The sequence below is a fragment of the Columba livia genome, chromosome 3 (genome assembly GCF_036013475.1).
Source record: "Columba livia isolate bColLiv1 breed racing homer chromosome 3, bColLiv1.pat.W.v2, whole genome shotgun sequence".
NCBI classification, from domain to species: Eukaryota; Metazoa; Chordata; class Aves; order Columbiformes; family Columbidae; genus Columba; species Columba livia.
In genome coordinates, this window is record NC_088604.1 from 63,280,182 (window position 1) to 63,304,814 (window position 24,633).

At 40.5% G+C, this 24,633-nt stretch overlaps 1 protein-coding gene and 1 long non-coding RNA gene across 3 annotated transcripts in view; one reads left to right on the plus strand and one right to left on the minus strand.

The window, feature by feature from the left end:
- Positions 1 to 3,701: 3,701 nt before the first annotated feature.
- Positions 3,702 to 16,310, minus strand: LOC135575256 (uncharacterized). The gene is made up of 2 exons (XR_002420439.2): positions 8,974 to 16,310; positions 3,702 to 8,012 (listed from the first exon to the last, which is right to left on the minus strand). It is a non-coding gene; the product is annotated as an uncharacterized LOC135575256 (long non-coding RNA).
- A 104-nt stretch (positions 16,311 to 16,414) lies between these two features.
- Positions 16,415 to 24,633, plus strand: part of AIG1 (androgen induced 1) — a 120,586-nt gene continuing 112,367 nt past the window's right edge. Inside the window, exon 1 of one of the 2 annotated variants that reach the window (XM_005507681.3) lies at positions 16,415 to 16,745. In XM_005507681.3, the coding sequence (XP_005507738.1) occupies positions 16,605 to 16,745 (141 nt within the window). In that variant the 5' untranslated portion in view covers positions 16,415 to 16,604. Of the gene's footprint in view, positions 16,746 to 19,508; positions 19,581 to 24,633 lie in introns of those variants that run through there. The other variant, XM_065057254.1, reaches the window with a different exon arrangement.

Below are 24,633 nucleotides of genomic sequence, written 5' to 3' on the forward strand. Positions count from 1 at the left end.
AAACAGCCAAGGCCCCAGGACATCAGAAGTCTGCCAGGACAAACTAAGGCACAGCACTGATAGGCTGCCATGGGAAGGGAGGGACTGTGCCACTTTTATTTGCCAGCTGCTCCCCCTTTTTCTGGTATCGGCCACATCTTGGTACTCAGCACAAGTTTTTTCTTAAGGCTGTTGTAACTTTCCCCTGAAGTGGATATATGACAGGATCCTTTCCAATAAACTGGCGGGGTAATAACTTAAGTACATGAATCAGATTAGTTGGCAGTGAAGATACATGGGATGTGTTGGTTGAAGGACCTGAATGGTTGTTGCTGTTGTTCAGCCTGAAATAACTTTGCTTTCCTGAATGCAATATGAAAATCTGCCAAGAAAAGTAGACTATCACAGCTGAACATAGCTCAGTGCTATAAGACTGACAATAAGATATGCCTAGTACTTTAAGCTGGCCTCTTACTGCTTTTTCCAATATTCAGGCATAAAAATAATTCTTCTGAAAGTCAAATTGTTTTGTGTAATTTTCCTATGTAGCATGACTCAGGTGCTTAAAAGTCTTTGAAATTCAAGAAGGAAAGAATCTAATAGAACCAGAAGCAAAATCTACCGAATTTTAAATCTCAGGGCATCTCTTAGGCTTGCTTTTTTCGCTTAAATGTGAGTGAATAAATTTAATTTGAGGATAAGAGGTGCAGCTTTCTACCACAAAATGAATAGATTAAATAAAAGTGAATCCTTTTCTGACAGTCCTTTGAGGAAATAGTTTTTGTTGGTCAAAATTAATGGGTCTACATTCTGATCTTTTTTGGAACATTTTTGCTACAGTCAAATCAGTTTGTGCGTACACAGAGAGACATGCCAACTTCATTTAGTCTTCCACATTTTAGTCCTTTTTTTAAGCAAAATGACATTCAGTGATTAAGTGAATGACATTATTTAAATATACCTCATGATCTATGCAGCAAAGATAAATACATTCCCTTGTTTCCCCCAGTGATGTTGGCCTGGGGTTGAGCGGGAGCCTGGTAAGCTGTGGCTCACAGCGTGGTCCTGCACTTCTTTCCAACCTGAGCGGGAAGGCAGAAGATGAAGGGACAATGGCAGCTCTGGTCCTTCTCCAGATTTATGGCATTGTCACTGCGAGCAGGATCTCACCTCCCATCGCCTAGTCTGAGGTGCACCTCCGGGCCCAGGCTCCCAGGGAAGGGGAGCTGCTCTGGGAGTACTTGGTGCCCATGCCCCAGTGACAATGTCTCCCTGGAGCAGCCATGCTCCCGGCCCCATCTGCTTCCTCCCTGCATGACCGCCTGGCCGCTGGCCTGCGCCAGCCTGTCTGTCACCCTTGGCAGCAGAGCACCTCACACTCGCAAGGATGGCTCCGGCCATGCTTGCAGCCAGGCACACTGGGCTGTGGCTGAGGGAGTAGGAACGTGGGCTGGGGCAGACCCAGCAGCTGGTCATGGGCATGACCTTCTGGTGAGGAAACACCTCCTGCAGGGAAACTCTGCTGCAGCCAGAGCAGGAATCTCCTCCCTTATCTGAACAGGCAAAGATTTTGTTCTTGGTGCTGACAACACCCCCAACAGAGCATATTTTCCAGATAGTCCAGTATATATTTTAATGAGAAGGGAAACTTTCCCTGGTCAAGGAGGTTTTTGTTATCAAGGGAAGAGATAGTGTCAAGTATCTGTTCCATGGGCTGTGCCTGGGGACTCCTCTTAACCAAGGAAGAACGTTACTATTAATGGGAAACCAAACCTTTGCTTACACGGCTTAATGCAAGTGACCAGTGTGACTAACATTACAAATATCTTCAACCAAGGCAGTCTTTCTTTTGTATAAAAAAAATGAATATGAAATGTAGGTAGAAAAGCACAGCTTCCCTTCATCTCTATGGCATTAGCAAGGTTTTTGATTTCTTACTGAACTTTTGTTTAAACCCTGACAGTCAAGCTTTAGCTGTACACACTGGGAATGTTCTGGTGCTGCTGGTGAATTATGTTGTTCTGGTAAGCAATAACTGTCTAATTTTCAAGAATAATGTTCAATGTTTGGTTTAGTTCCAGTGATACTACTTTGAAACCTTCCTCATGAAATTCAGTTTTAGTATCTAATCTTATATTAATAGTTCTGCAAGACACAAGTGCTGGGAGAAAAAAAAAAGAAGTCAGTTTTCTGACTAAAAGCTTCTAAAAAAAATTAATTTTCCATTGTGTCCATAGAAAAGACAAATGGATTTGAGAAGAAGATGTAGTAATTCTTCTGGAATAAATACCTTCTAGTAGCAATTTTCCCTGTGAGGAACTGAATTTGGAGAGCTGTCTCAGACTACGTGGAACTCAAGAGATGTATCAAATTGGATCCCCGTATTTCTGTTAGATATATTTACACTAACCTGACCTGTTCACATGCATAGCTCCTTTAGACTACAGCTATAAGTGTTGGAGACCTCCTGAAACCTCTGGCCATACCACAATGGTCTTGGCTCTGGCACACTAAGACACAAATGAGCTTTTACGATGTTCTCAGTAGAGCTATTTTTTTAAAGACTGTTTTCTCTGCTAACACTCTTCCATGTGCTCAGGAAATGTCACATGTGCCCATCCAGGGGCAAAATGAGTTAGCTGTGCCTATGTAGAAATATGCAAGTTAAAAAGGAATCTTGAATTCAAGAAAATGCATTTTGAATAGTCTTGAAATTATTTGAAAATGTTTTCCAAATGCTTGAATACTTTTGACTGTAAGGTGCTTTCAGGAAGTGGGGAGGATTGTATTCAGAGAACTGCAATAGGAATAATGTATGTTTTCCCTGCATCCTTCTTCCCTTTCTCCCCTTTTTTTCGTTTATAACTCAAGGGTCAAAATGCATACCCAATACGAGCAGCACACGTTCAGTTCTTTGCCTGAGACAGTAAAGTAACTGCAAGGTTAAAAAGTCATGGCTATACATGAATGAGGCAGAGAGTACATTCAAACTATATCTCCCACTCTTTTTATGTGAGAGCCTGAATGGCTGAGCTACAGGGTAGTTGAGTATTCTACATCTGACAGTTTTTCCTTCACATAAAACAAGCTGCCAGCAGCCAAGGTCACAATAAGCCCTCAGTCCTCTTTCAGAGATGAAACCTGAATGCTAACCTCCAAAATAAAGAGTATTTTATTATTTATACAAAATACACAGTCACCCAAAATAATTAAAAGAAACCTTCCCCACATAAACTTATCCTCTAGCATGTCGGAAAGAATAAGAAGTGGGAGCTACAGATTCTAGTGTGTTCTGCAACTGGGAAGAACGAAACCAAACTTTCTCATACACTTGGTGATTGCTTTAACTCCTGGATTATTGAGGGAAGAGTTCATCTTCCAGCTGTTTGTGTCGATCCTTTCCTCTGCTTTACCCCACCCACCTTTCCTACAATATAATGTTACAGATTTAAAAAAAAAAAATAAAGAAAGTTTTCACATTTATTTGTATATCTCCTTACAGACCAACAGTTAGATGGTAATTCACTATCCAGTTGTAGCCACAGGCCTCCCACTTTGAACACTAGGAATTGGGGGAACCATGCAAAACTGGATAGTAGGACTTGAATGTTTTAGTCCCCATAAAGAGATTAAATGCAATGTGCTATTGAAAGTAAGGAACACCGTGGGAATACCACCTAGAAAACAGGAAGGCACTATGTACAGAAAAAATATACCATTAATTAGACTGTTAGAATCTACAACAGAAGAATTTTATTTAATTGAACCATATACGAGTATTTGTAACAAATCTACGTGTAAACACCCTTTTGAACAATCAGTACATAATGAATCACATTACAATCACAAACAACTTCTTATGCACGTATAATCATGCATCTGCCATGGACATTCTTGCCCTGATCTATCACCATGCCATATCTAGTGCATTGTCATGGGTCAAAAACATTCAAAACACCTAAAATAACAACACTCACATCCATCAACTACTGTGCATTGACAATGCTGAGGCACACTGCTCTGTCATGCAGAAACTACATGTTCATAGCTGTAACATCCACAGACCTTAGTGAGGCTAAAACCAGTTTTCCTCATCTGCTGTGAACTTCATCTCCTGCCCTGGGCCTTCGTTTTATTTGTGGGACACACATTTGACATCTGCAGCACCTCTGGTCTGCTGATCTGTCTTTGCATTGTGTGCGTGAAGAAGCACGCTTTTTTCCATATTTTCCTGGTTTTGACTGAAAACTGTGACAAAGGTGTGCAAGTAGGGTACTTTGCCTATGTTAGCCTCAAATGCTACACAAGAATATAAGAATTAAAATGGCCCCTTGTTTCAGAGCAGTGGTCCATTCAGCCAAACATTCTCTGTCCAACTGTGTCAGAAGGAGATGCATTTTGGGGAGAAGCAGCGTTTTCCAGAAATTTATTACCTGCTTTGTAAAGTAGTACTTTAAAAATACATTTTAAACTGATGTTCTAGTTTTGTTGGCTGTCTCTTAGTATTTTGTCATCTTCATGATTTAGATCATACATGCCTCTACACTCTTTACTAAGTGAAAATTCCTGGGTTTTTTTAATGTCTTATGAGACAGCTGCTCTTTCTCCTCAACAATTTTAGCTGCTTTCTCCATACATTTTCTGATTCCACTGTGTCTTCTTGAACTTTGGTGAATGGAGTAGCACATAGTACTACAATGTGGATGCACTGACGCCTGACAAAATGGCAATCTGTTTCCTGTCTTGTTCTCAATACCCTTCCTGATGATGTACATTTTATTGGCTTTTTTGGCTACCACCTCACATTGAACTGATGACGTCAAGGAAGCGTCAATGGTAACTCCAAGATCTCTGAGTTACAGCTTTTCAGTTCACATTGTGCTGGTATGGAGTTTAGATGATTTTTCTGTAGTCTGCATTGAAGCTAGTATGACTCCTCCTTGCCTGCTTATCCAACTTAACAAGTTGTTTATCGTGTTCCTTATTATTAGCATTGCATTTTATTGCCCAAAAAGAAGTTTTGGAGAATTCACTGCATACATCCTACTACATGTCACTGATGAAGGTGTTGAATAAAACTGGTTAAAGCACTGAATCCTGGTAACTGACCACACCCTTAGTGTGGTGATCATCAAACTTTTCCATTTGCCAAATCCTTTCACCAGCTTTCAGACCATAACAGAACATCTCCCCCATCCTCATGGAAAATTACCTTTTGTAATAGCCCCTGGCATGGAATTGTGTCAAAGATAGTTTGAAAATCAAAAATATTTAGTCCCCCTTTATCTGTGTGCTTGACAGCCCTCACAGAACTTCAGCAGGTGGTTGAGATGGCCTTTCCTTTTAAAGAAGCCATGCTGACTTCTTCCCAAGAGGTGATGTTTATCCATGTGAGCAACTGTCTTACTCTGTGAGATATATTCTACTACCTAAACAGGAATGGAGTCAGCTGTTGGTCTGCAGTTGGTCTGCAGTTCCTTAGGTCTCTTTTAGAGCCCTTGCTGTAGGTGGAAGTCTGGCAGTCTGGCACAGTGGCCATTTCTAAAGATTTGTGAGACAACTTGGCCAGCAGTTCTGCAATTTCACCCTTGGCTTCCTTCAAAATATTGTTTGAATGCCATCCTGCCCTGGTGACTTACTGATTTGTCTCTTTGCTTTAATTCACTTTGAATGCCTGCTCCTACAGCTGAAGGAAATGGGAGCAGAGACTTGAAATAACTTGTCGTTGTCCCAGCCACCTGGCCAAAGCAGTAGTGATATGTTAAAATGGAAATCTGTGGAAAGAAAATAGGTCTACCGATTCTCTCTGGTTATCCACAATTAATCTGCATTATGCTAAAAGCATTGGATAGAATAGAGATAGCAGTCATAAAAGTAGTAGTGAGGCACCTTTTGATTTGCATATCTGTCACAGTAATGCCAACCTACTTATGCAATGATAAAAATGAGCTAAATTAAGAATGATCAGGGAACCCCATTCTCATTATTGAAGCATCATACAGTAAGTGCAAGAGACAGGTGGCATAAGTGCTAAAACAAGGATGGAGAGTATGTGCTGCAGGGAATCAATCTACTGCATTAACAGCTAATGGCACGCTCAGTGTTTATCCATTATTTATCACATAAATGAGTATGTACTGTCTAGACTGCAGAGGTGCTTTCATAACACAGTGACACTGATTACTGAAATTAAAAAATGAGAGCTGATCTTAATAAATGATTTGGAGATTAGCAAATGGTAACAAACTCTACATGGTATATCTGTTCAACCTAATAACACTGTATTTTGTTTTGATTTTGTGAACATGATTTGATCCATCATTATAATTTTAGAGTTTAGAGAATACTGTGAAACCTGGAAAAAAGGCAGATGACTTAGGATGCAACCACTTCCTGCCACTATCACATATGTTCATTTGCATGCACACTTTCATTCTGAGCTGCTTTTTGTTTTGCTTTAATATTCTGCTCGTTTACTTCTTTTCCCTTTCAACTTATTGGCACATTAGTGAAAACTAAGAATATCTGCTCATAATGAAAGAAGAATGATGTCACTCAAAATGTATTGTGTACCAGTTGTGGCATAGAAACTACACTCTGTGCATTGGTTTTAATGTTTTAATGATGCTAGAACACTGGCCTTGAATAAGTAAGTTACATGAGCTCAGGCTTGATCATGTATCCTTATCAGTGAAAGCTGCATCATTAAATTCAGAAGAAGGGTCAAATTTTCACCTCAGACCCACTGAAGGCGTTAAAAGTGGGCATAAATTTAGATGTTTAGTTGAATCAGGAAACTGTTTATAGATTAGTTATAATAGAAGTGGTATGGGGTTATTTAGACATGCTAATTCATTTATGAAGGATAGAAGAACTGCATCACAGAAGTGGAAAAGATGTAGTATTTAAGTGTTTCCAGTATATTAAATATCTTAAAAAGATGACTTCTATATTAAGACAATGCAGCTCGTAGAGACTTAGGTAGCCATTTAAAACTTTTACTAATGCTGAATGTTAGTAGTTTGCATTCACCTGCATTATACCCTATGCTTATCACAGACCAGTAGTTCCCAAGAGAAGACACATCATTATATCACAGTTAATTAGGTTTTAAGTAGGCATGTTGGCCCTGACAGAAAGATGTGGACTTCTTCTATCTGAATCCACTGTATCTATTTAGTTCTGTGATAAGCAGCAAGCTGCTGTCCCAATGTTAATCTCTTATCAGGATAATAGACATACTTGGGTATTTTTTCAGTGACAAGGTGGAAAATACAAGATTTCCTCAGCTTCCATCAGGAACGTCTGAAATTTTAATAAACCCTCTTTCCAATCATTGCTGTAAACATTCATGATATAATTTATTCTGATTAAAAGAAGACATCTCTTATATTACGATGCCAACAACAAACAGCCAAACAAACAAACAAAAAAACCCTCTCAAACTGCAGACTGCTTAGGTTCAGAAAACACAAAGAGAAGGGACAGTTTTGTGATTCATTTAAACCAGCCAAAATTAAATCAAGTCTTCCAAAGATTTAGGTTGGGTTCTGAATCCCAATGTGCCATCTGGGCTGCTCATAAATGATAAAGCTTCTCGGTCAGTGGCTGCATAAGTACATGCAAGACTTGAAGGTGCTTGAAAACAGGCTACATTTTTTTGCAAAATGTTCATAAACAGGATTTCTTCCACCCCCATTCACATGAATTTTTCGGCAAAAAATTAAATTCTTGTGCATTTTCAATTATCCCTAGCAATCACCAGTTACTAGATTAACTAGTCAGATTTATCAGCTAATATACTTCAAAAAGGCACCTAAAGGATTTTAAAGCTATCCTAATTATCATATTTACAGTCTCCAAGATTACTTCCAGCAAAGACATCCTAATTTGGTCTCTTCTTCTGGTTTATTTGGTTGCATTTTATCAGCCAGCAATCACACTGTTAAGCCTGATATTGATGCCGCTTCACATCTGCTTAAACTGCCATTTCTTTATGCCGCATCTGTGGAGTACACACAATTGTGTTCCTCCTGTAACCAGAAAACAATGGCAAAGTGACTTGTGGTTAGTCCATTACGTTACTGAAGGTGAGATTTTGGGGCAGGAACTGTGGCAGCCTAACTCTTCCCAAGGATATTAAGTACTAGTTTTTCCTTGCAAATGCCTGTTATTCCAATTTCTCCTCTGCAGTGGTTATGCATACTGTGCAACGGGGCTGTCATTCAGGAAAACAAGGATTTTGGTTATTTCATTCACTTGCAGAGAAATTCCCATGATGCAGCTGTCTCAAAATATTTTTACTTTTGTTCCAGTAAGTGGGTAGCAAGAACCATAATACAAAAAAAAAAAAAAAGGTGATTGTGAGAAAGTTCAAAGTAATTTCAATGTGCTCATTTATTCACCCATGCATTTGCGGTCATTTATCTAAGAGCTCAAATGTGCAACAGCATACAGCTGGTTGATTTCTGAAGGTTGGTCTAGACCTCCTGCTTCTCCCCTACTTTACTTCTTTAAAGCATATTATCATTCTATCCTCTGCAATTAATCTCAAATGATCATCAGACTATAAAAATATACAAAGCTGAACAAACAGGAGAGAAAGTTATTCATGGTTGTTACCCTAAAGCCAGTTTGCAATTCAGTTTTTGTATCACGTCAGTGTGTGTTTGTCTCCCTTTTCACATACATTTTCACGTTTTTATCGTCAAGGAATTTTATTGTCAGGAATTTTTGTCAAGCTGATTTAAAAAGGGGCTTTGAGTTATGGAAATACATACACGTGTCAGATTCATAAGTGAGGAAATTACAAGAATACTTTTCTGCCTACTATATCCACAGTGGCTTTGTGTGTCCAAACCAAAGATTTGACAGGAGGCTGGAAGAGTGTAAATGAGTTTTAATGATTTAATCCATCAGGATAGCCATGGACTGAATTAAAAAGGGAGAAGGCAGGAAAAAAGAGAATACTTGGGAGACATGAAGATACCTCACCTGGAGATTTCTTGTTCATGTTCTCCATTTCCACAATATTAATCCATTTTGACCAAACATTTTTGATATGTGGAGGAGGAAAAAAAAAAAAGAAAAAAAAAGCATCACTATCCAGGAAAACCATCCTATGCATCCATCTGTAGTGCAATATCATCACAGTATGGTAGGGACCTCCTGCCACTGTTAGCCCAGAGAGATGTGACCCTTCAGCAGCAGATTGTATCACGGGAAAGACACATACTGAAAATGACACAGTTTCTACAAGTGGTGTAAAAGGCATTTTGAGGAGGGGCACTAGAATAAAAAATTAGATAGAACAACAGCTTCCAGCTGGTGACGGAGAGAGCCTGCTTACTGCTGCATTGTCTGGCAGATACTAAAAAGCCAGAAGCATGGCATTCTGCTGAGAGTCACCCCTACCACGAGAGGAAGAGCTGGCAGCGATAAGCATCTCCTGCAGAGGGGCCAGCAGACGACAGCAGGTACCGCCAGGTCTGCTTGGCAGCCCAAACACAATACAAGCTTCTGCAAAATCATCAAAGCCAAACTGCTAAAAAAAAAAAAAGGCTATGCCAAATCTTTGAGATGGGTATTCGGTTACTATTGTCCTTGCTAGCCAGTGCACTGCCTCTCTGCTACTGAATGAAATGCCCCCTGTAATCTGGCTGTTGTGCTAGATGCGTATTACTGTTCTCCCTTGATCAGTTGAACCTGACTTCAGCTGAACCAGAGAATTACCCACCCATTCTAAACAGGACATGCTTCATATTTACTCTATTTTCCAGTTGTCACAGAAAATTATCTTCTGTTTGCTTAAGAATTTTTTTATACATATATATCAGGTTTCCTCAGAAGTCCAAGAAGTAACTGGGTGAAGTATAATTACACATGTATGGTTTTAAAATAAATGAAGAAATAGTATTTGCTGAGATGACTTTCAGTCAGCACACAGACAGGAAGTTTTACTAGTTCAGGTTTATGGATGAGAATTTGGAGTACAGACAAGGTGCAGACAAATAATTCTTCAACTTTTGACTGGGGATTTAGGGGTAGAGATTGATTCCAATTCAATTCACAAACTACACATATTAAGTCTCCAGCACAAATTAACAATAATATAACTCTTTTAACCAGACAATGCTTCAGAAGTGGTGTGGAGCACCTGCGTCATTCCTGTGCCTTGTTTCTCATCCCACCTCTAACTCCTTTGCTCAGATGTTTAGAGGAGGTACCACAGTGATGCACTCACGGGATTTAACCCACCAAAGAGCTGATTTTAACACCATAATCTAGAAAGTTTATGTGGACTTGGTGAGTTATACATTAGTTACATATGTAGCTCCATTTACACTCTGGCATCACAGAATTCTTGGGGTTGGAAGGGGCCTCTTGAGATCATGTAGTTGAATCCCGCTGCTCAAGCAGAGTCAGCTACAGGAGGTTGCTCAGGACTGCTTCTAGATGAGTTTTTAATATCTCACAGATATAGAGACCACAGCCTCTCTGGGTTACTTGTTCCTATGTTCAGCTCTCCCGACAGCAAACACCACTTCATTGTGTTCAAATGGAATTTCATGTGTTTGACAGGTACCTGGTAACAATTGTTATGTCAGGACTGTCTTCTACCAACAGGGTCTAAGAGAAGGCAGACACTCAGTACACAGTTATGTGCAGGGTTAAATTTTCTGGCTTTATAACTACTTGTGGAAATTTTGTCTTCTTTTGCACATTTTTAATGAACAAGAAGCTGAATCATATTTCCCCATGGAAAGCAGTTCTGCTTTTTTACTGTTTACTGATATTCCTAAACAATACTTCTTATCCAGCCTGCTCAAGATTTTGATGATAGGCAGATGTAGTGTAAGGGCTAAGTTCTTAAAACAGGACAGCAGGTGATTTAAAACTGTGCACTGCATGTACCTAAACCATTTCCCAAAGGCTACATCCCTCCGTGACACTGCATGCTACACCAGAGGAATGTTTGCCCTGGTTTACAGTGGGCCTCATCACCTGTGGGCAGGTAGAATACTCCTGATCAGTATTGCCCTTCTGCACCTCAGAGGCCTGTTACCTGCCTTCCCTTCCTGCACTAACACTGACCGATGTAATCAGCACAAAGCATACAAAATTGAGATATAAAATACTTACCGTGAAACAGCTTTGTTGTACACGATTGTATCTGATCCAAACGTGAACAAAAGTTAATCTCCTTACACAGTCCCCATTTCACTACATAGTCAGAACTCTTGATTTATACCATAAGGCTTTTTATTTATATAATCTTAGCTTTGGGAAATTTTAACTTAACAGGGAGGCTGAAGACAGCAAGTTTTATCTGTTCATTTCTGTTTTATAGCATGGAAGTCTATGGTTTTGCACAATAAAGCAAAGTTTAACTTGAAAAGACGATGAATTAATTTTCAGCTGCCCCAAATTTTGTTCCACTTATCTCCTGGTCGTCTCTGCTCCAGCTCTGTTGCCCATTGTTAAATACATATAGTATTTACATATGCCCTATTAGTAACTCACTGTAATTCTTTAACCTAAACTTGAAACTAAATTGGCAATAATCAGTCATTATACAAGCAAGTAGCTCCAGAAGTCTTATTAAACACGCTGCTCTTTATCTCTGTATAAATGTGATCTTTTCATTTTTTTCATTCTTTTTTTCTCCATCCTTCCATTTTTATATTAACAATGGGCCCAGTTATAGCAGATAACGCAAAGATTCTGAGTTGAATCCTCTGATATGTGGGGCCATTTATGAACCAAGTGATAGTTCATTCAACTGAAGAGCTGTATATTAAATAAATACCTATCAATTGAGAACATTTCTAATAACTCTAATGCTGTAGGCACAGGCAAGCTTTTTTTCAATAATTGCTTGCTGATTTTTAACTTGCAATGTTTTGATAATTTCACTTATATCCATTGCAAGAAAACTGATTTTTTGCAGGTCTGCTTATGTGGGAGTCACACTCCCACACAGGCAAGTACACTTACCTTGGCACAGTTTGTACACTCTGCCTCAAATATTAGAAATTGCAGTATCAGGTGCATCACCATGACCACATTGTGATGAGGCAGTATTACGAATTTTTTATGAGTTCAAGCATGCATTATTATGCTTATTATTATTGCTTTGGAGGAACTGCCTGTGGCATAATTCCTTGTAAACAACTCATTTGCATTTAAAGCAATTGCTTTAGAAAAGGCACCTCATGGGTCTCAAAACATCTCTCAAAAATCTCTCAAAGATATTTGATATTCACAACATACAATGCCATTCAGAAATTCAAATGTTATTCTTAAAAAAAAAAAACAACCAAAGAACAAGAACAAAACCTAAAAACACCCTGACCAAAAAACTCTCAAGCTTTGTCATCTGCTAACCTGCATAGAAGAGATTAAAACTTGGATTCCAAGATATTACACTTCATTCTGTCAAAATGCCAAGCAGCAAAACTACTGTGCAATTAATTTTATATTTTATATTAACAATTGTATATAAAACACACCTTTTTAGTCCTTTTTTCCACTCAGTTCTCTGACAGATTTTTAGGCATCCTGCTTCCACCCCTATAGTAGACAGCATTTATTAACATCTCCCATCTCAGATATACCAGTGCATTGGACTCTCTCTTTTTTAAAGTTGTTTCTCATCTCTACTGAATGACAAGTAAGACCCATGTGAAATTTTCACTTTCAAATACAGTATGTGACTTATGAAAATTCAGCTGGGGCTTTATACAATTTACATACAAACAAATATTTAAAGAACAGGATCTGAAAAATCACAGGCTAGCACTGAATATCACATTTTACATGTTTATAGTCTACCTTACCATGGCTTATGCACTTAATCACAAACCTGAAATGTGAACATTTTACAAAGTACCAAAAAATTGCATTAATATGGAAATATAAAGGGCAAATTAGTAAACTTCTCATTTTTACTTTGCTGAAAAAAATTAAGACCAAATCCAAAGGAAAATAAAATCCAGTGCAAACCTCTTTCAATCATAGTCACAAAAGACTTTGCTGCTTGTCTCTCATTAGAGAGGGAGTATAAAGTCCACAGTAGCACATGAAGGCTAATGGCAGCCTACAATCTAATTAGCCCTTATTATAATACTGTCCAGAGACTGAACAGATACTTCTTTAGAAAGGACACAGGCACAAAGAACCCACCCACAAAGGAGTTAAGTTTCCTTTCAAAGTTCTAGAAATGCATAATAAAGAAGAGTCTTTGACCAGGAAGAAGCTTGGCTGAGCCTGGCATGTTAGTTAGCCTGTCTTGAGATTTTCTTGGCCGAAAGAAGAAAAACAGGGAACAAGAGTGTTTATACATTCTACTTCATTTAGATTTCACAAAGCTGAGTGCAAGTTTTTCTTTGTATGAGGTCTGGATTTTCTGTGAGCATTGCTGAGTTTTCTATGGAAGAGAGGAGAGTAGAACTGAAGAGCATTCAAAGTGTGCTCTGAAAAGGCCAGGTAGTTTTTCTGTAAGTTTTGAGGATGCTGTAACCCTGGAGGATGTTTAAGTGCATGTGACTAAATGGCAAACTGAGGATAGTGGTTATCAAGTTATGTCCAGTGAGTATTAATGTCTGTGATGTCATATTAGTGACATAGAGGTGACCCAGGGAGTGAGTTCCTGTATATCATAGGAGGAGGTGCAGTTAGAAAAGTAGGGGACAAACTGCCTAAGGCTTAGACAGCCCCAAACTCTTCCTCTCAGAGGCTGATCACAAGACAGAAGGATGTGCAGGAGTGTTTTCAGTGAAGCTGTGGAGCTCCACACAGAATAACCTGCATTTGAGAGCTTACAAAACTCAAGTCGAGCGAGACTTGCACACCAAGGGTGCCTTTACAGTAGCACTGTAGTTCAAATACAGAGTAAATCTCCTGACCATCTGGACTTATACTGAGCTTTGGTTTATAACTTGACAGAAAGCAAGCTGCATTGCTTTTAAATAAAACCAAACCAAAAGATGTGCTCCAGGGGTTCACTTAATGCACTCCAGCCACTAATGAATATTCAGGTAAGAACTGGTCTAAAGTGAACCCTTCTGCAATACATATAGTGCAGACATCAGGTCCTCAGCGGCAACTGCACTGCTCTGCAGATCCACTTGTATTGAGGCACACCACTAACATTATTAGTCTGGTCTCCCATTGTGTTGCAATTACATTTCACCCAGGCACCTCTTGCACTGAACCTTGAGACTTCAATGAGACCAAACCCTTTTAGCCTGTAAAACTAATATACACACAAAGAGCAACAGAAGGGTCTGATTGCTCTATATGTACTTGCTGGGGCTGTGAACCCAGGTAAGATAAGGTAAAATAACCTAAAGGCTCCAGTGGGAAATTTAGGCACTGTGCTTCCAAAGGGTTCTTTGTCCATGCCTGGCATATAACTCCTCTGCATAAGCAGAGATCTTAAACTGTGCTAATTTCATCTAGGCTAGCTGCTAGCATGTGTTCTCCTACATAGCCCTTCATTTTTTGCAGAATTTGAGCACTGTGGTTACCAGATTAAGAGGCTTTGACTCTATGTTATGGAATAGAAGTAGGGAATACATTGCATGGGCACTGGTTCTTTTTGCCTTCCAGTAGCATAGCTATGATGAGACACCTTATGGTTCAAATATTTATTTCAGAAGACAAATGTAGGGAGATGGTGTTTATAGTGCCCATCCAAGCCTAGACATCTCTGCTGGTAGTTTTTTTAATCTTTAAAATAAGTTTTCCAGAGGGTGAAGAAATTTAATATTTACCCTGCAATCAAGCACTTTAAGATCTTTTCCTTTTCAGGGAGTAGAAGTCCAAGACACAAGACCCCTCAGTTGCTTCTAGCGTCAAGGATCGCTTTGGTGATCAAACCTCTGCTGACAGAAAGGGTCATTCAGTGCCTTTAAAACAAAGACTGGTATAAATACGGTTCCCTTAGATCACACCAGTGCTAGAGTGAATATCCAAGTCTCTACCAACAAAACTGATTGTTTCTGCTATCCACTGTACCTTGTGCCCCATCAGAGAGCAGGAAGCCATCGGTGCATGAACCTTCAAGATGATCTTCTGGTCCCTGGGATGCTCTTAGCAACTAGTTAGTTACAACCTGGAACACTGTGTTGCACCATCAGGTGTACTACTAAGTGTCCTCATAATGCTGGCACTCAAGTCAACGTTTTAATTCAGGGGCGATGAGGTTTCCTGGTTTCCCAGCGGTCACAGGTGTTGCGAAGCGCACTTCACACAGAATCACAGAATGTTAGGGATTGGAAGGCACCTCAAAAGACCATCTAGTCCAATCCCCCTGCTGGAGCAGGAACACTTAGATGAGGTTACACAGGAAGGTGTCCAGGCAGGTTTTGAATGCCTCCAGAGTAGGAGACTCCACAACCTCCCTGGGCAGCCTGTTCCAGTGCTCTGTTACCCTTACTGAGAAGAAGTTTCTTCTCATATTTAAGTGGAACCTTCTCTGTTCCAGTTTGTACCCATTACCCCTTGTCCTATCACGGGTTGTCACCGAGAAGAGCCTGACTCCATCTTCATGACAATCACCCTTTACATATTTCTACACATTAATGACATCACCCCTCAGGCTCCTCCAAGCTAAAGAGACCCAGTTCCCACACTTCTAGCAGTTGTGTGTGTGCACAACCCACGGCAACACCGAGGACGTGACTGTGCCCCAGAAACACCCATGGATGAACAACCGCTCTCCGCACCGGGACAGCGGTACGAACGCCGTGCGCTACCCGTGCAGCGGCGGCACAGCTCTCAGCGCCCAGCCAGAGCCCCTTTCTCCCGGCGACCTCTCCCGGGCCTCCCGCCGCTCCCGGCCCCACTAAACCCCCCGCAGGCCGCGGGCGGTGACACCTGCTCCAGCCGCCGCCGCGCTCCCGCAGCCCATTGGCCCCGGCGTGGTCAGCTGGTGGCGCGGGGCGCGGCGGCAACAGCAGCGGCGGCCGGGCCCTGTGCCCGCCGGCCCTCTGGGGAGGTGCCGCGGAGGCAGATGCGCGGCCGCGCTTCCCAGTACACTGTTTAAAGTACGTGATTGCTGATGCAGCGTATTCTTTCGCTTGGAAATGCGGGCAACCAGGTTCTGCAAATAACTTACTGCCCGTGCTCACAATCGCACTCGCGCCGTCCTTGGGCAGCCCCGGCCCCGCACCTACCAGCCCCCGGGGCACGCACCGCCGCCGCCGGAGCGGCGCGGCAGGACCGGCGTGCGCAGCGGGGGCGATGGGAGCGGGAGGGCATGCCCCTCCGCTCCCTGGGGAACGGCACGGCCTCTTTCCGCCCTCTCTGCCCGCGGAGCTGCGGCTCGGGGGCGCGCCGAGCCCGCCATCCAGGTTGCTGCCAGCAGCGCCAGCACCCGCCGCCGCCACCCACCGAGCCCTCCAACCCCAGCCCGCGCCGCTGCCACCCGCCGCCGCGCAGCGCGGCCGCTCCGCTCCGCCCCGCCCCGGCCGGGGCCGAACGCGGCGCGGGGAGGCTCGGAGTCCCGCCCGCACGGGCGCGCACACACACACACACACACACACACACACACACGGAAGTGCACCCGGAGCTGGCCCGCCGCCCGCCGCCGCCGAGGCCGCCCCGGCACAGCGGGCAACATGGCGCTGGTACCCTGCCAGGTGCTGCGCGCCGCCATCCTCCTGTCCTATTGCTCCATCCTGTGCAATTACAAGGCCATTGACATGCCCGCGCATCAGACCTATGGAGGCAGCTGGAAATTTCTGACCTTCATAGACCTGGTAAGTGCCCCCGGCGCCCGTGGCCCTGCCCCCTCCCTCAGGCTGCCCGTGGAAAGGCCGCGGCCCCGCGGGAGAGCCCGCGGCGACGGCGGCCGCGCTCGACGGCAGCGCCATGAGGTGACCTTAAAGCGGGGACGGTGACATGTTGTGACGCCGGGGCCGGCCGTGAGAGGAGCCAGCCGGACCCCGCGGCAGCGGAGCCGGGCGGTTTGAACGGAGGAAGACACGGACAAAGCCGAAGGGCTGCGGCCTGCAAGCGGCCGTGAGGATGATGCGTCTGACGCCCCGTCAGTGGTGATGCTGCCTTTCGCCTTTTTAAATGGCTGACAGTAAACACGCGAACCTGCTGGTCCCAGCGTTAGGCGCCTGTGTGCTGTCAGAACAGAAAACGCCTTCCTCCCTTTGGCCTGTCCGAGGAATCCAGCCCCGGCAGGTGAAAGTGCATGAGAGTGACACAAAATAACTTGCCGGATCCAGCTAGTTTTGATGCAAGTCATAAAACAGCTTGTGAAACTTTTCTTCATAAGGGCCCAGAGCTAGAACAGTCACGAGTATGCAGGCCTGCTAGAAAACACCAGGTGCTGTCCGGGGGCTGTCTTTGCTCTGAGCTTCCCTGCCTGGCTGCCTCCACAGCAGTGTTTCCCTAGTGCAGGTGGGAGGAGAGAGGGAATGGGAGGAGAAACTTGGCTTTTGGTTCAGAAATGTGATAGCAAACTTACACCTAGTACCTAGACCAAAATAGTTTGTGTTTTGGGGTTTTTGTTTGTTTGTTTGTTTTTTCCTTTGGATCCACAGTGTAAATACGTGAGAAATTTTGCAGTTTCTGCTGAGTTACAGAAAACTCCCAAAACGCAAGTATTTTAGTGCTTGCCGGTGATAAGACCTCCCTCAGAACCTCGCTGTAGATTCACAAGTATGGCTGCTGCTACCTCTGCACTTCATATCCATTCATATCCATTCATATCCAGTCAGTAGGTTGAGCTTGTGGGTTTGGAAATGAAACTCACACACTGTTAACCTGGTAGATTAAGTGTGCGTATTTCAGGGTCAGAATTAAGCTAAGGTTCACTGAGGCCCATGTTTCATTTGGAGAGAAGCACCACTTGCCGTATTTTGCATTTAGATGGTATAAATTTTGTGTTGGGTGTCAAAAATTTACTGGGTCTCTGAGGACCCACAGCCATACCTAGAGCTTTTACTGCGGTTGTAAATGGGCATCTTATGGCCTCGTGTTTTTCTGGAAGGCACACTAGAATGTTTTTTTTCTTTCTTTTGGGCTGCTGAACTGCACTGTCAGTAATATTAACTGATAGAAGTTAAGTCTCAGTAAGTTAATGGGGAACTGCTGACTTTAGTACCAGTTGAATTAGAGGTAAACCAACTAAAGCTAAAAGCCAAGGATCTTGCCTTTGAGTATCCTTCCCCTTTTTCTCTGTTCTCCTAGCCCTAACAGTTACTTGAGGATTAGGTGAACTAATGCTGTCATACAGTGAAAAAAACATTTGACAATACATGATATTCATGATTTTCCCCAAATTACAGCCTGCTGGCTGTGGCAAGTTCATGTGGACTCTCCCATGAAAGCATGCACATGGTTCAGGCTACTTCTGTCATGGCCCAAAAGGTCAAAGTAAATATGTAGTGCTTTCCAAAATGTCTAGAAGAATTATCAACTGTGGCTAGTCATTTCTGTCCTTTAGCTAATAGTTGTCATGTGTTTCTCAGTTAAGTCCAATAGTTGAGAAAAGGTTAGCAATTCCTTATAATCTTCAGTGCTTCCAAATAACATGCAGTTCAACTACTCGAATGCCTCAGTGACTAGCCAGCACATAGACCTCTCCCCTTGTTGACAATATTAAGTCCAAATGGCTCTAGCAGCATCCTATCTAAGCAAACCTATCTTTCTAACTCCTGGGACAACTGGCAGACCTGAAGAAACAAAAACCATTAGATTCCTGAGGAGGATACCACAAGGTGTGGTTGGAGCATGTTTGGCACATATCCAAAATACTGTATGTTGATTAAGGCTTGAAAAGCTCTTGCGTTAAGTTTCAGTTTCCTCAACCATGTGCAGTGTTCCTGTGTCAGTCACATTCAAAGGCTGTCTAGACAAAATATCATCGATGCCAGAGTCTTGGCAGACGTGTGTTCTTGCTACAGATTGTACCTCCACAAGCAGAGATTTCATCTTTGACATCACAGAAGCACGTAGAAGTTATTTCTGTTTCCAAAAACTGCTACCAGTTTTTAAGAAAAATGAGTTTATCACTTGAATCGGAAAAGTGATTTTGATTTTTTTTTTAAATCTGTCCATTTGTAAAGGGACATTCCTTTCCAGTCATGCCATCAATAAATACCTTGGAGATTTAGGTAGCTGGCTTTGCAGCGGTGCTGTGAGGAATGATTTACAGTTATCTGCAGGCAACGTAGTTTTGAATTGAATTATGAAAACCTAGTACTTTGGGCTGTAAAATACAAGACACGGTAAAGTATTCTAAATGTATGCATTAATCTGAACAGTAGACATAGAGCCTTCACACTGTTTGCAGAAGTTGAACATTAAGAGGAAGTTGTTTAATACAAAGCTAAGAACTGTCATGTCCCTGTCCATCCATAATATTTTGGATGTTTATACCTAAGTAGGGTTTTCTCAAATGACAATATTCGTGCTTAGTCTCTCCTGTCCTTAAGAAAGAAAATAAGCGCAACTAATGACTTCTTTTCACTACTGTCATTCTGATGACTGACTGGGTTTTTTTTGCAGCTGCAAATGTGGTGGCAACATTCCCTAAAACACCCATGTCAATGGAATATTCTTCTGGTTTATGAAGCAAGGTACTGACAGTATGTTTTTCCATTACACTAGTGATGCTCCTCGCTGTTGCTTGTAGCAATCATTTCTCCACTTCAGACTTTTTCTCTGGTATGTAGACGTGGTGGATACTTAACCTCCTTATTCAAAAGATGGTGAAGATATCTGCCTAGTGCTTGTGGATTCCAAAGCACTTGAGAAAAGAGAGCAGGGTCCTTTTTGTCATTTGTAGAGTGGGAAACTGAGCTATGAAGAGGTAAAGAGTTGCTGCCAAGATCAGTAGGTGGGCCCAGCAGATCAAATTTTTTAATTGAACATTGAGGATAGTTCAGAACTACATGACGTTGATTTAATTTAGCCTCACAATACAAACCAAGCCCTGAAGTTAGTTCCTGTGAAAAAGGCAAAGGACTGTGCTTGAAGTTTCTTGTATAGCTGCCTTTGTTAGACTCAGATTCACCATTTTGTGACTGCAACCTTTATGTCCACGTGTGTCCACAATATACAATACAGAAGTGTGTTATGTCCACAACCCGTAAATTAATTGTTGAGCCTCATAGTTGAAAATTAGGGTGAAATGATGCCAGTATAAAATGATTCTTTGTAACAAGTTTGTCAGCTGTGCAAGTCTCTCAGAAATTTTCCCTCCTTGTACCACTCTTTGTTCAGTTCCGTAAGTACCTGAAGTAGCTGAATTAATGATAATAGTACTTGAATTGAATATAACCAGGTCATTCTGCATACACTGCAATCCCACACCTGTCTGTATAGATACACATTTGTTGAAGGATCTGTTGCACCAACTTGTCTAAAATGGCAGGATCCGTGCTGTTGCAGGTGTTTTGTTCTTCACTTTCTCTTGGCTCTCTTATTATTGTGAAAGGAGGCAAAATTAAATAGAATTTGTTTTCTGGAATAAAGTGGAGCCTGTGGGTGCTGAATGACAACCAATTCTACTTTTTGTACTTGGATGTGTGTGATAATTAGCAGAAAAGTAGTTTAGAGTTAAAATAAGTATCTGTCTCCTTAGTAAGCAGTGCACTGGTCTACATAGCTTCTAATTTTCATTGTGTGGTTTCTGTGAAAACCTTATTCCTCGAAGAAGCTAGAGTAAAACAAGATACTATTGGATATACATATGCAGGCATTAACAAAATACTGTGGGTGTTGTTTTTTTAATCTTATGGTCTCTCATTGGCTGAACAGGGTAGTTATAGAGACAAAAAGCCAGGCTAGATTTTTGGAAGCAGTCTTAAGTGTTATGTTTTACGGTTATTATTAATGGTCCTATTTTGAATAACAGAATGTTAATGTCGGTATTCATATTACTTGATTCAGGGCAGCCAAAGTTAGAGAGGAGTTCATTTAGCTGATACATAAATCTGTCTGACCTTATACTTTTTTTTATATCTTTGAAAGAAATAGCAGGATGTCTGTGTATGGACTTTTACATGTTGTCTGGCAGATTGAGTTCTACAAAAAACAGGTATAAGCTGTGTTTGCAGCACATTTTTTGCTAGTACATGTTGTCTTTGTTTTGCAGAAAATGCCATTATGTTTCATTTAAGTTTAAATAAATCATCAGAACTTAGTTTGTTTCTTATCTTTGGAAAATTTCAGAGGGGCATGTTAGCGATAGGACTAGAAACTAGAGTTGGTGATTTGTCAGTTACTTATTTAGTGTATTTAATTAGTTATTAAACTATATTAGATGCAGTTACTAGACAACAAAAACAAAGACAGCAGCTTAACGAAGCATGGCTAAAAATTATAGGTGATTTGTGCCCAATTCGTATTTAGTTATGCTGATAGGAAACCAGATGACTAGCAAATGTCAGAGTCCAGAACATTCAGAATTATGAATTCATAAACTGTGACGTAGCTGTGATATCGGAAGTTGAGCAAGTTTCATTGCTAACTGTACAGGTTAAACTCACCATAACACAGAAGACAAAAGTGAAAACACATTCGACACTCTGTGCAATGTAACTATGACTCTTTTCCAGGATTTCCTCTAGTAAAACGAATTTCACCTTCTGCTTTCTTCTTTCATGATCCATAAGTTACCCTAGTATTAAGGTGTTTTGTGGCTTTTGGGTGAAAAGGTTACAGAAGTGTGAAATATTATTATGTATTATTTCCAGAGGAAATTAATCACCGTGTCTACATATCTCTGTGTTTTTATTATGAAAGAGTATACAGTCAACAGTGTTGATCAGTTTCCAGAGAAAGTAAGGGATTGCTGTTTCGAGAAATAACAAGGTGAGGTTTCTTAATGGTACTTAATGTAATTGAGAGAAAAGGCAACAATATATGTAAAGGAACCTTTTAATAAGTGTGTGTTTTAGAGCTTTATTTTTCCCTCTTGGGCTGTAAAGATGTCAGAGAAACAATAGTGCTGTTGATGCAATAATAAAAATATAATAGTATCACCATTTATAATTTGTAGATCCATGTTTTCCATGTGTTTTGGTAGTGCTATTACTAATTGAGTGGAATTTGAGCACTACATTGAAGATTTCCATTTTCACATTGCATTAGCATGTATTTATTTTACAATTGGACTTAAATATGTTGAACATTTAATTTGGGAATTATTAGGAAATTTATGGCTGCCTTGAAATATTTATGTTGGCAGTAGGGTTGGCAGGGAAAAGAGGAGAGTAGAAGTGAGGACAAATTGGGATCACTTACTATGATGATAGATTTAACTAATGTCAGTAATATTATTTTATAACTTGGAGTATGTAAGTGATAGATAACAATGCTATATTTTAAACAAGTGTAAAGTCTGTAGAGTTTTGCCAGAAGAGTTTAAATGATGACAACTTCAAGAAGTTGGTTTAGTTGTCCTTTTGTTCCCCTTTGAAAAAGTACTATTTACATTGTATTACAGTTGAATTGTTTTCTTTACAATTTTATTGTAGTGGTAAGGATAACTCCGATAATCTTACATGCCTCCATATGGCAAAATTGTTAAATATTTTAAACAATTAGTTTAAACAAGGACAACACATCTAATGTTCTATGTTAGTGTTCTATGTTGAAGTAAAAGTTGGGGTTCTGAGCTGTCCTAATTTGTTGTGAATATAAACATATAACAAAATATTGAATTGATGTATTTTTGACCTTACAAGTATGCTTGTGTTAATGAGGCTATATAAGATTATTCAAGAAATACATTTTGAGAGATCAACGTTCTTAAGTTCTAGTAAAGATCTATATAACCTATCAAATAATATTCTTACATAATAATGTAGAAATTTACAACTTAGTGTTTTAATATAAATCAAATTCCACTTGAATTGGTGCAGTTACATCAACCCGAGGATGTGCAAAGACTTGCAGGGTCGAAGTCCAGGTGAGTAGTTAATTGTTTTGTCCTTAGGCTGAAAACAAAAAAGAAACTTGATCAGTCTGTCTTAAAATGCAGAAATAGTCAGATGATCAAGATATTTTATTATGGGCATGAAAGAAAATTCAAATGTGCCACTGTGCCACTGTACAACAAAATATGAAGTTGTTTAAACCTATAAACAGAAAAAAAACTTTATGAAATTACAAAACCCTGACATTGCACAGAAGTTTGCGGATTTGAACAAAGTAAAATCACTATAAAATGTAGTAAAACAAAATTGAAAAAAGCAGGCAATTGTGCAGTGTATTAAAGTGATATAATGTAGATTCACTACAAGGACTTATGCTGAGTGTGTATTTACCTGAACAAAACAATAAAAAAAAATCTCCGATTCCTTCCGTTACATGCTGTTTTCTTTACGTATTTAATAATTGGAGTCATCAATGCCTGCCTATCCTAATGAAATATTTATGAAACATTTTTCTAATTGCACTACTTTAGTATAGACTCTGATGATGGGAGGAGCTCAACATGGGTAGAGAATTTCTTGTCATTTGGAGTTTTAATTCCTAAGGCAACTCCAGTCAATAAATACTAAAAAGATCAACACCAGTGACAGGTTTGTATGCTTTCTGCAGAATTACAGAGTGAAACAAATATGTGTGTGATAAGTTTCCATTGAACATTTCTATATTTGATTAAAAAGTGATGTGATTGCTCACAGTACATATATGGAAAACATCCAATTCCTCTCAATGTAGGTGTTCTTTTAAGTATCTGAATCTGAGGCCTGGTCTTCTCACCTTGCATGTCCAGGTATATATATGGCATATGAGGTAGAAACAAAATTAACAATGCCTCGACTTATTTTGAAGACCAAAGTGAAGCACAGACTCCTTGTTCACTCTTTGAATGGGTGAATATGAAAATCTTTCTTCCTTTTAATGAAAGCTTTTTCAAATTTTGCCTTATTTGCCTGCATTTATTTGAATAACTACATTTTCCCCATACCATATTTTCCAAAGCTCTGAATTTGTTATTAGTCTTCAAAGCTTTACAGCCTACTATTCTTGCTGTGTATGATGCAAGATTTTTTCAACTTGACATAGTTAAATTTGCTACCACTGAAAAAGCTGTATTTAACTTAGCAGATGGAAAATTAACTGGAGTCTGAATTAAAAACAAAATCAGTTGGAAGCTGAAGTAAAACTTCTACCCTTTTTGAAGGGGAAGAAACTAAAGTAAATTAAAATTTATGAACATGTTTTGGTAAGATTTAAAACCAAGTCCCTCTCTGTATTAGAACTGTGATTAAACATTTAGAGGATTTTCATCAGCATTTTGCCGGTTACCTCAGGATATTTTGCACTCTCTTGGCATATAGTTGGTGTTGCTTGTTGGGGTTTTTTGCAATATTCTTCAAAACTTAAGAGATTCTGTTGGCTGGAAACAGGTTAAACTCATGTGAAATGCTAGGAGAAAATCAGAACCTGATTTTCATTCGTATGAAGGTTCCTGGCAACTTAGGTAAGTTCGTGAGATTTTTCCCTCAAGAGTTTGAAAGCAACATTTGAATGCCTCTAGTTGCATTCCCTGAACATCTTGTCTTGCCACTGCCCTTGCAAGCATCCTGTTTGCAGTAGGATTTCCAAACAAATACTTGCCAAAGGGTGCAATTATGTAATAATTTCCACTTAGATCTGTGTGCAGCTGACACA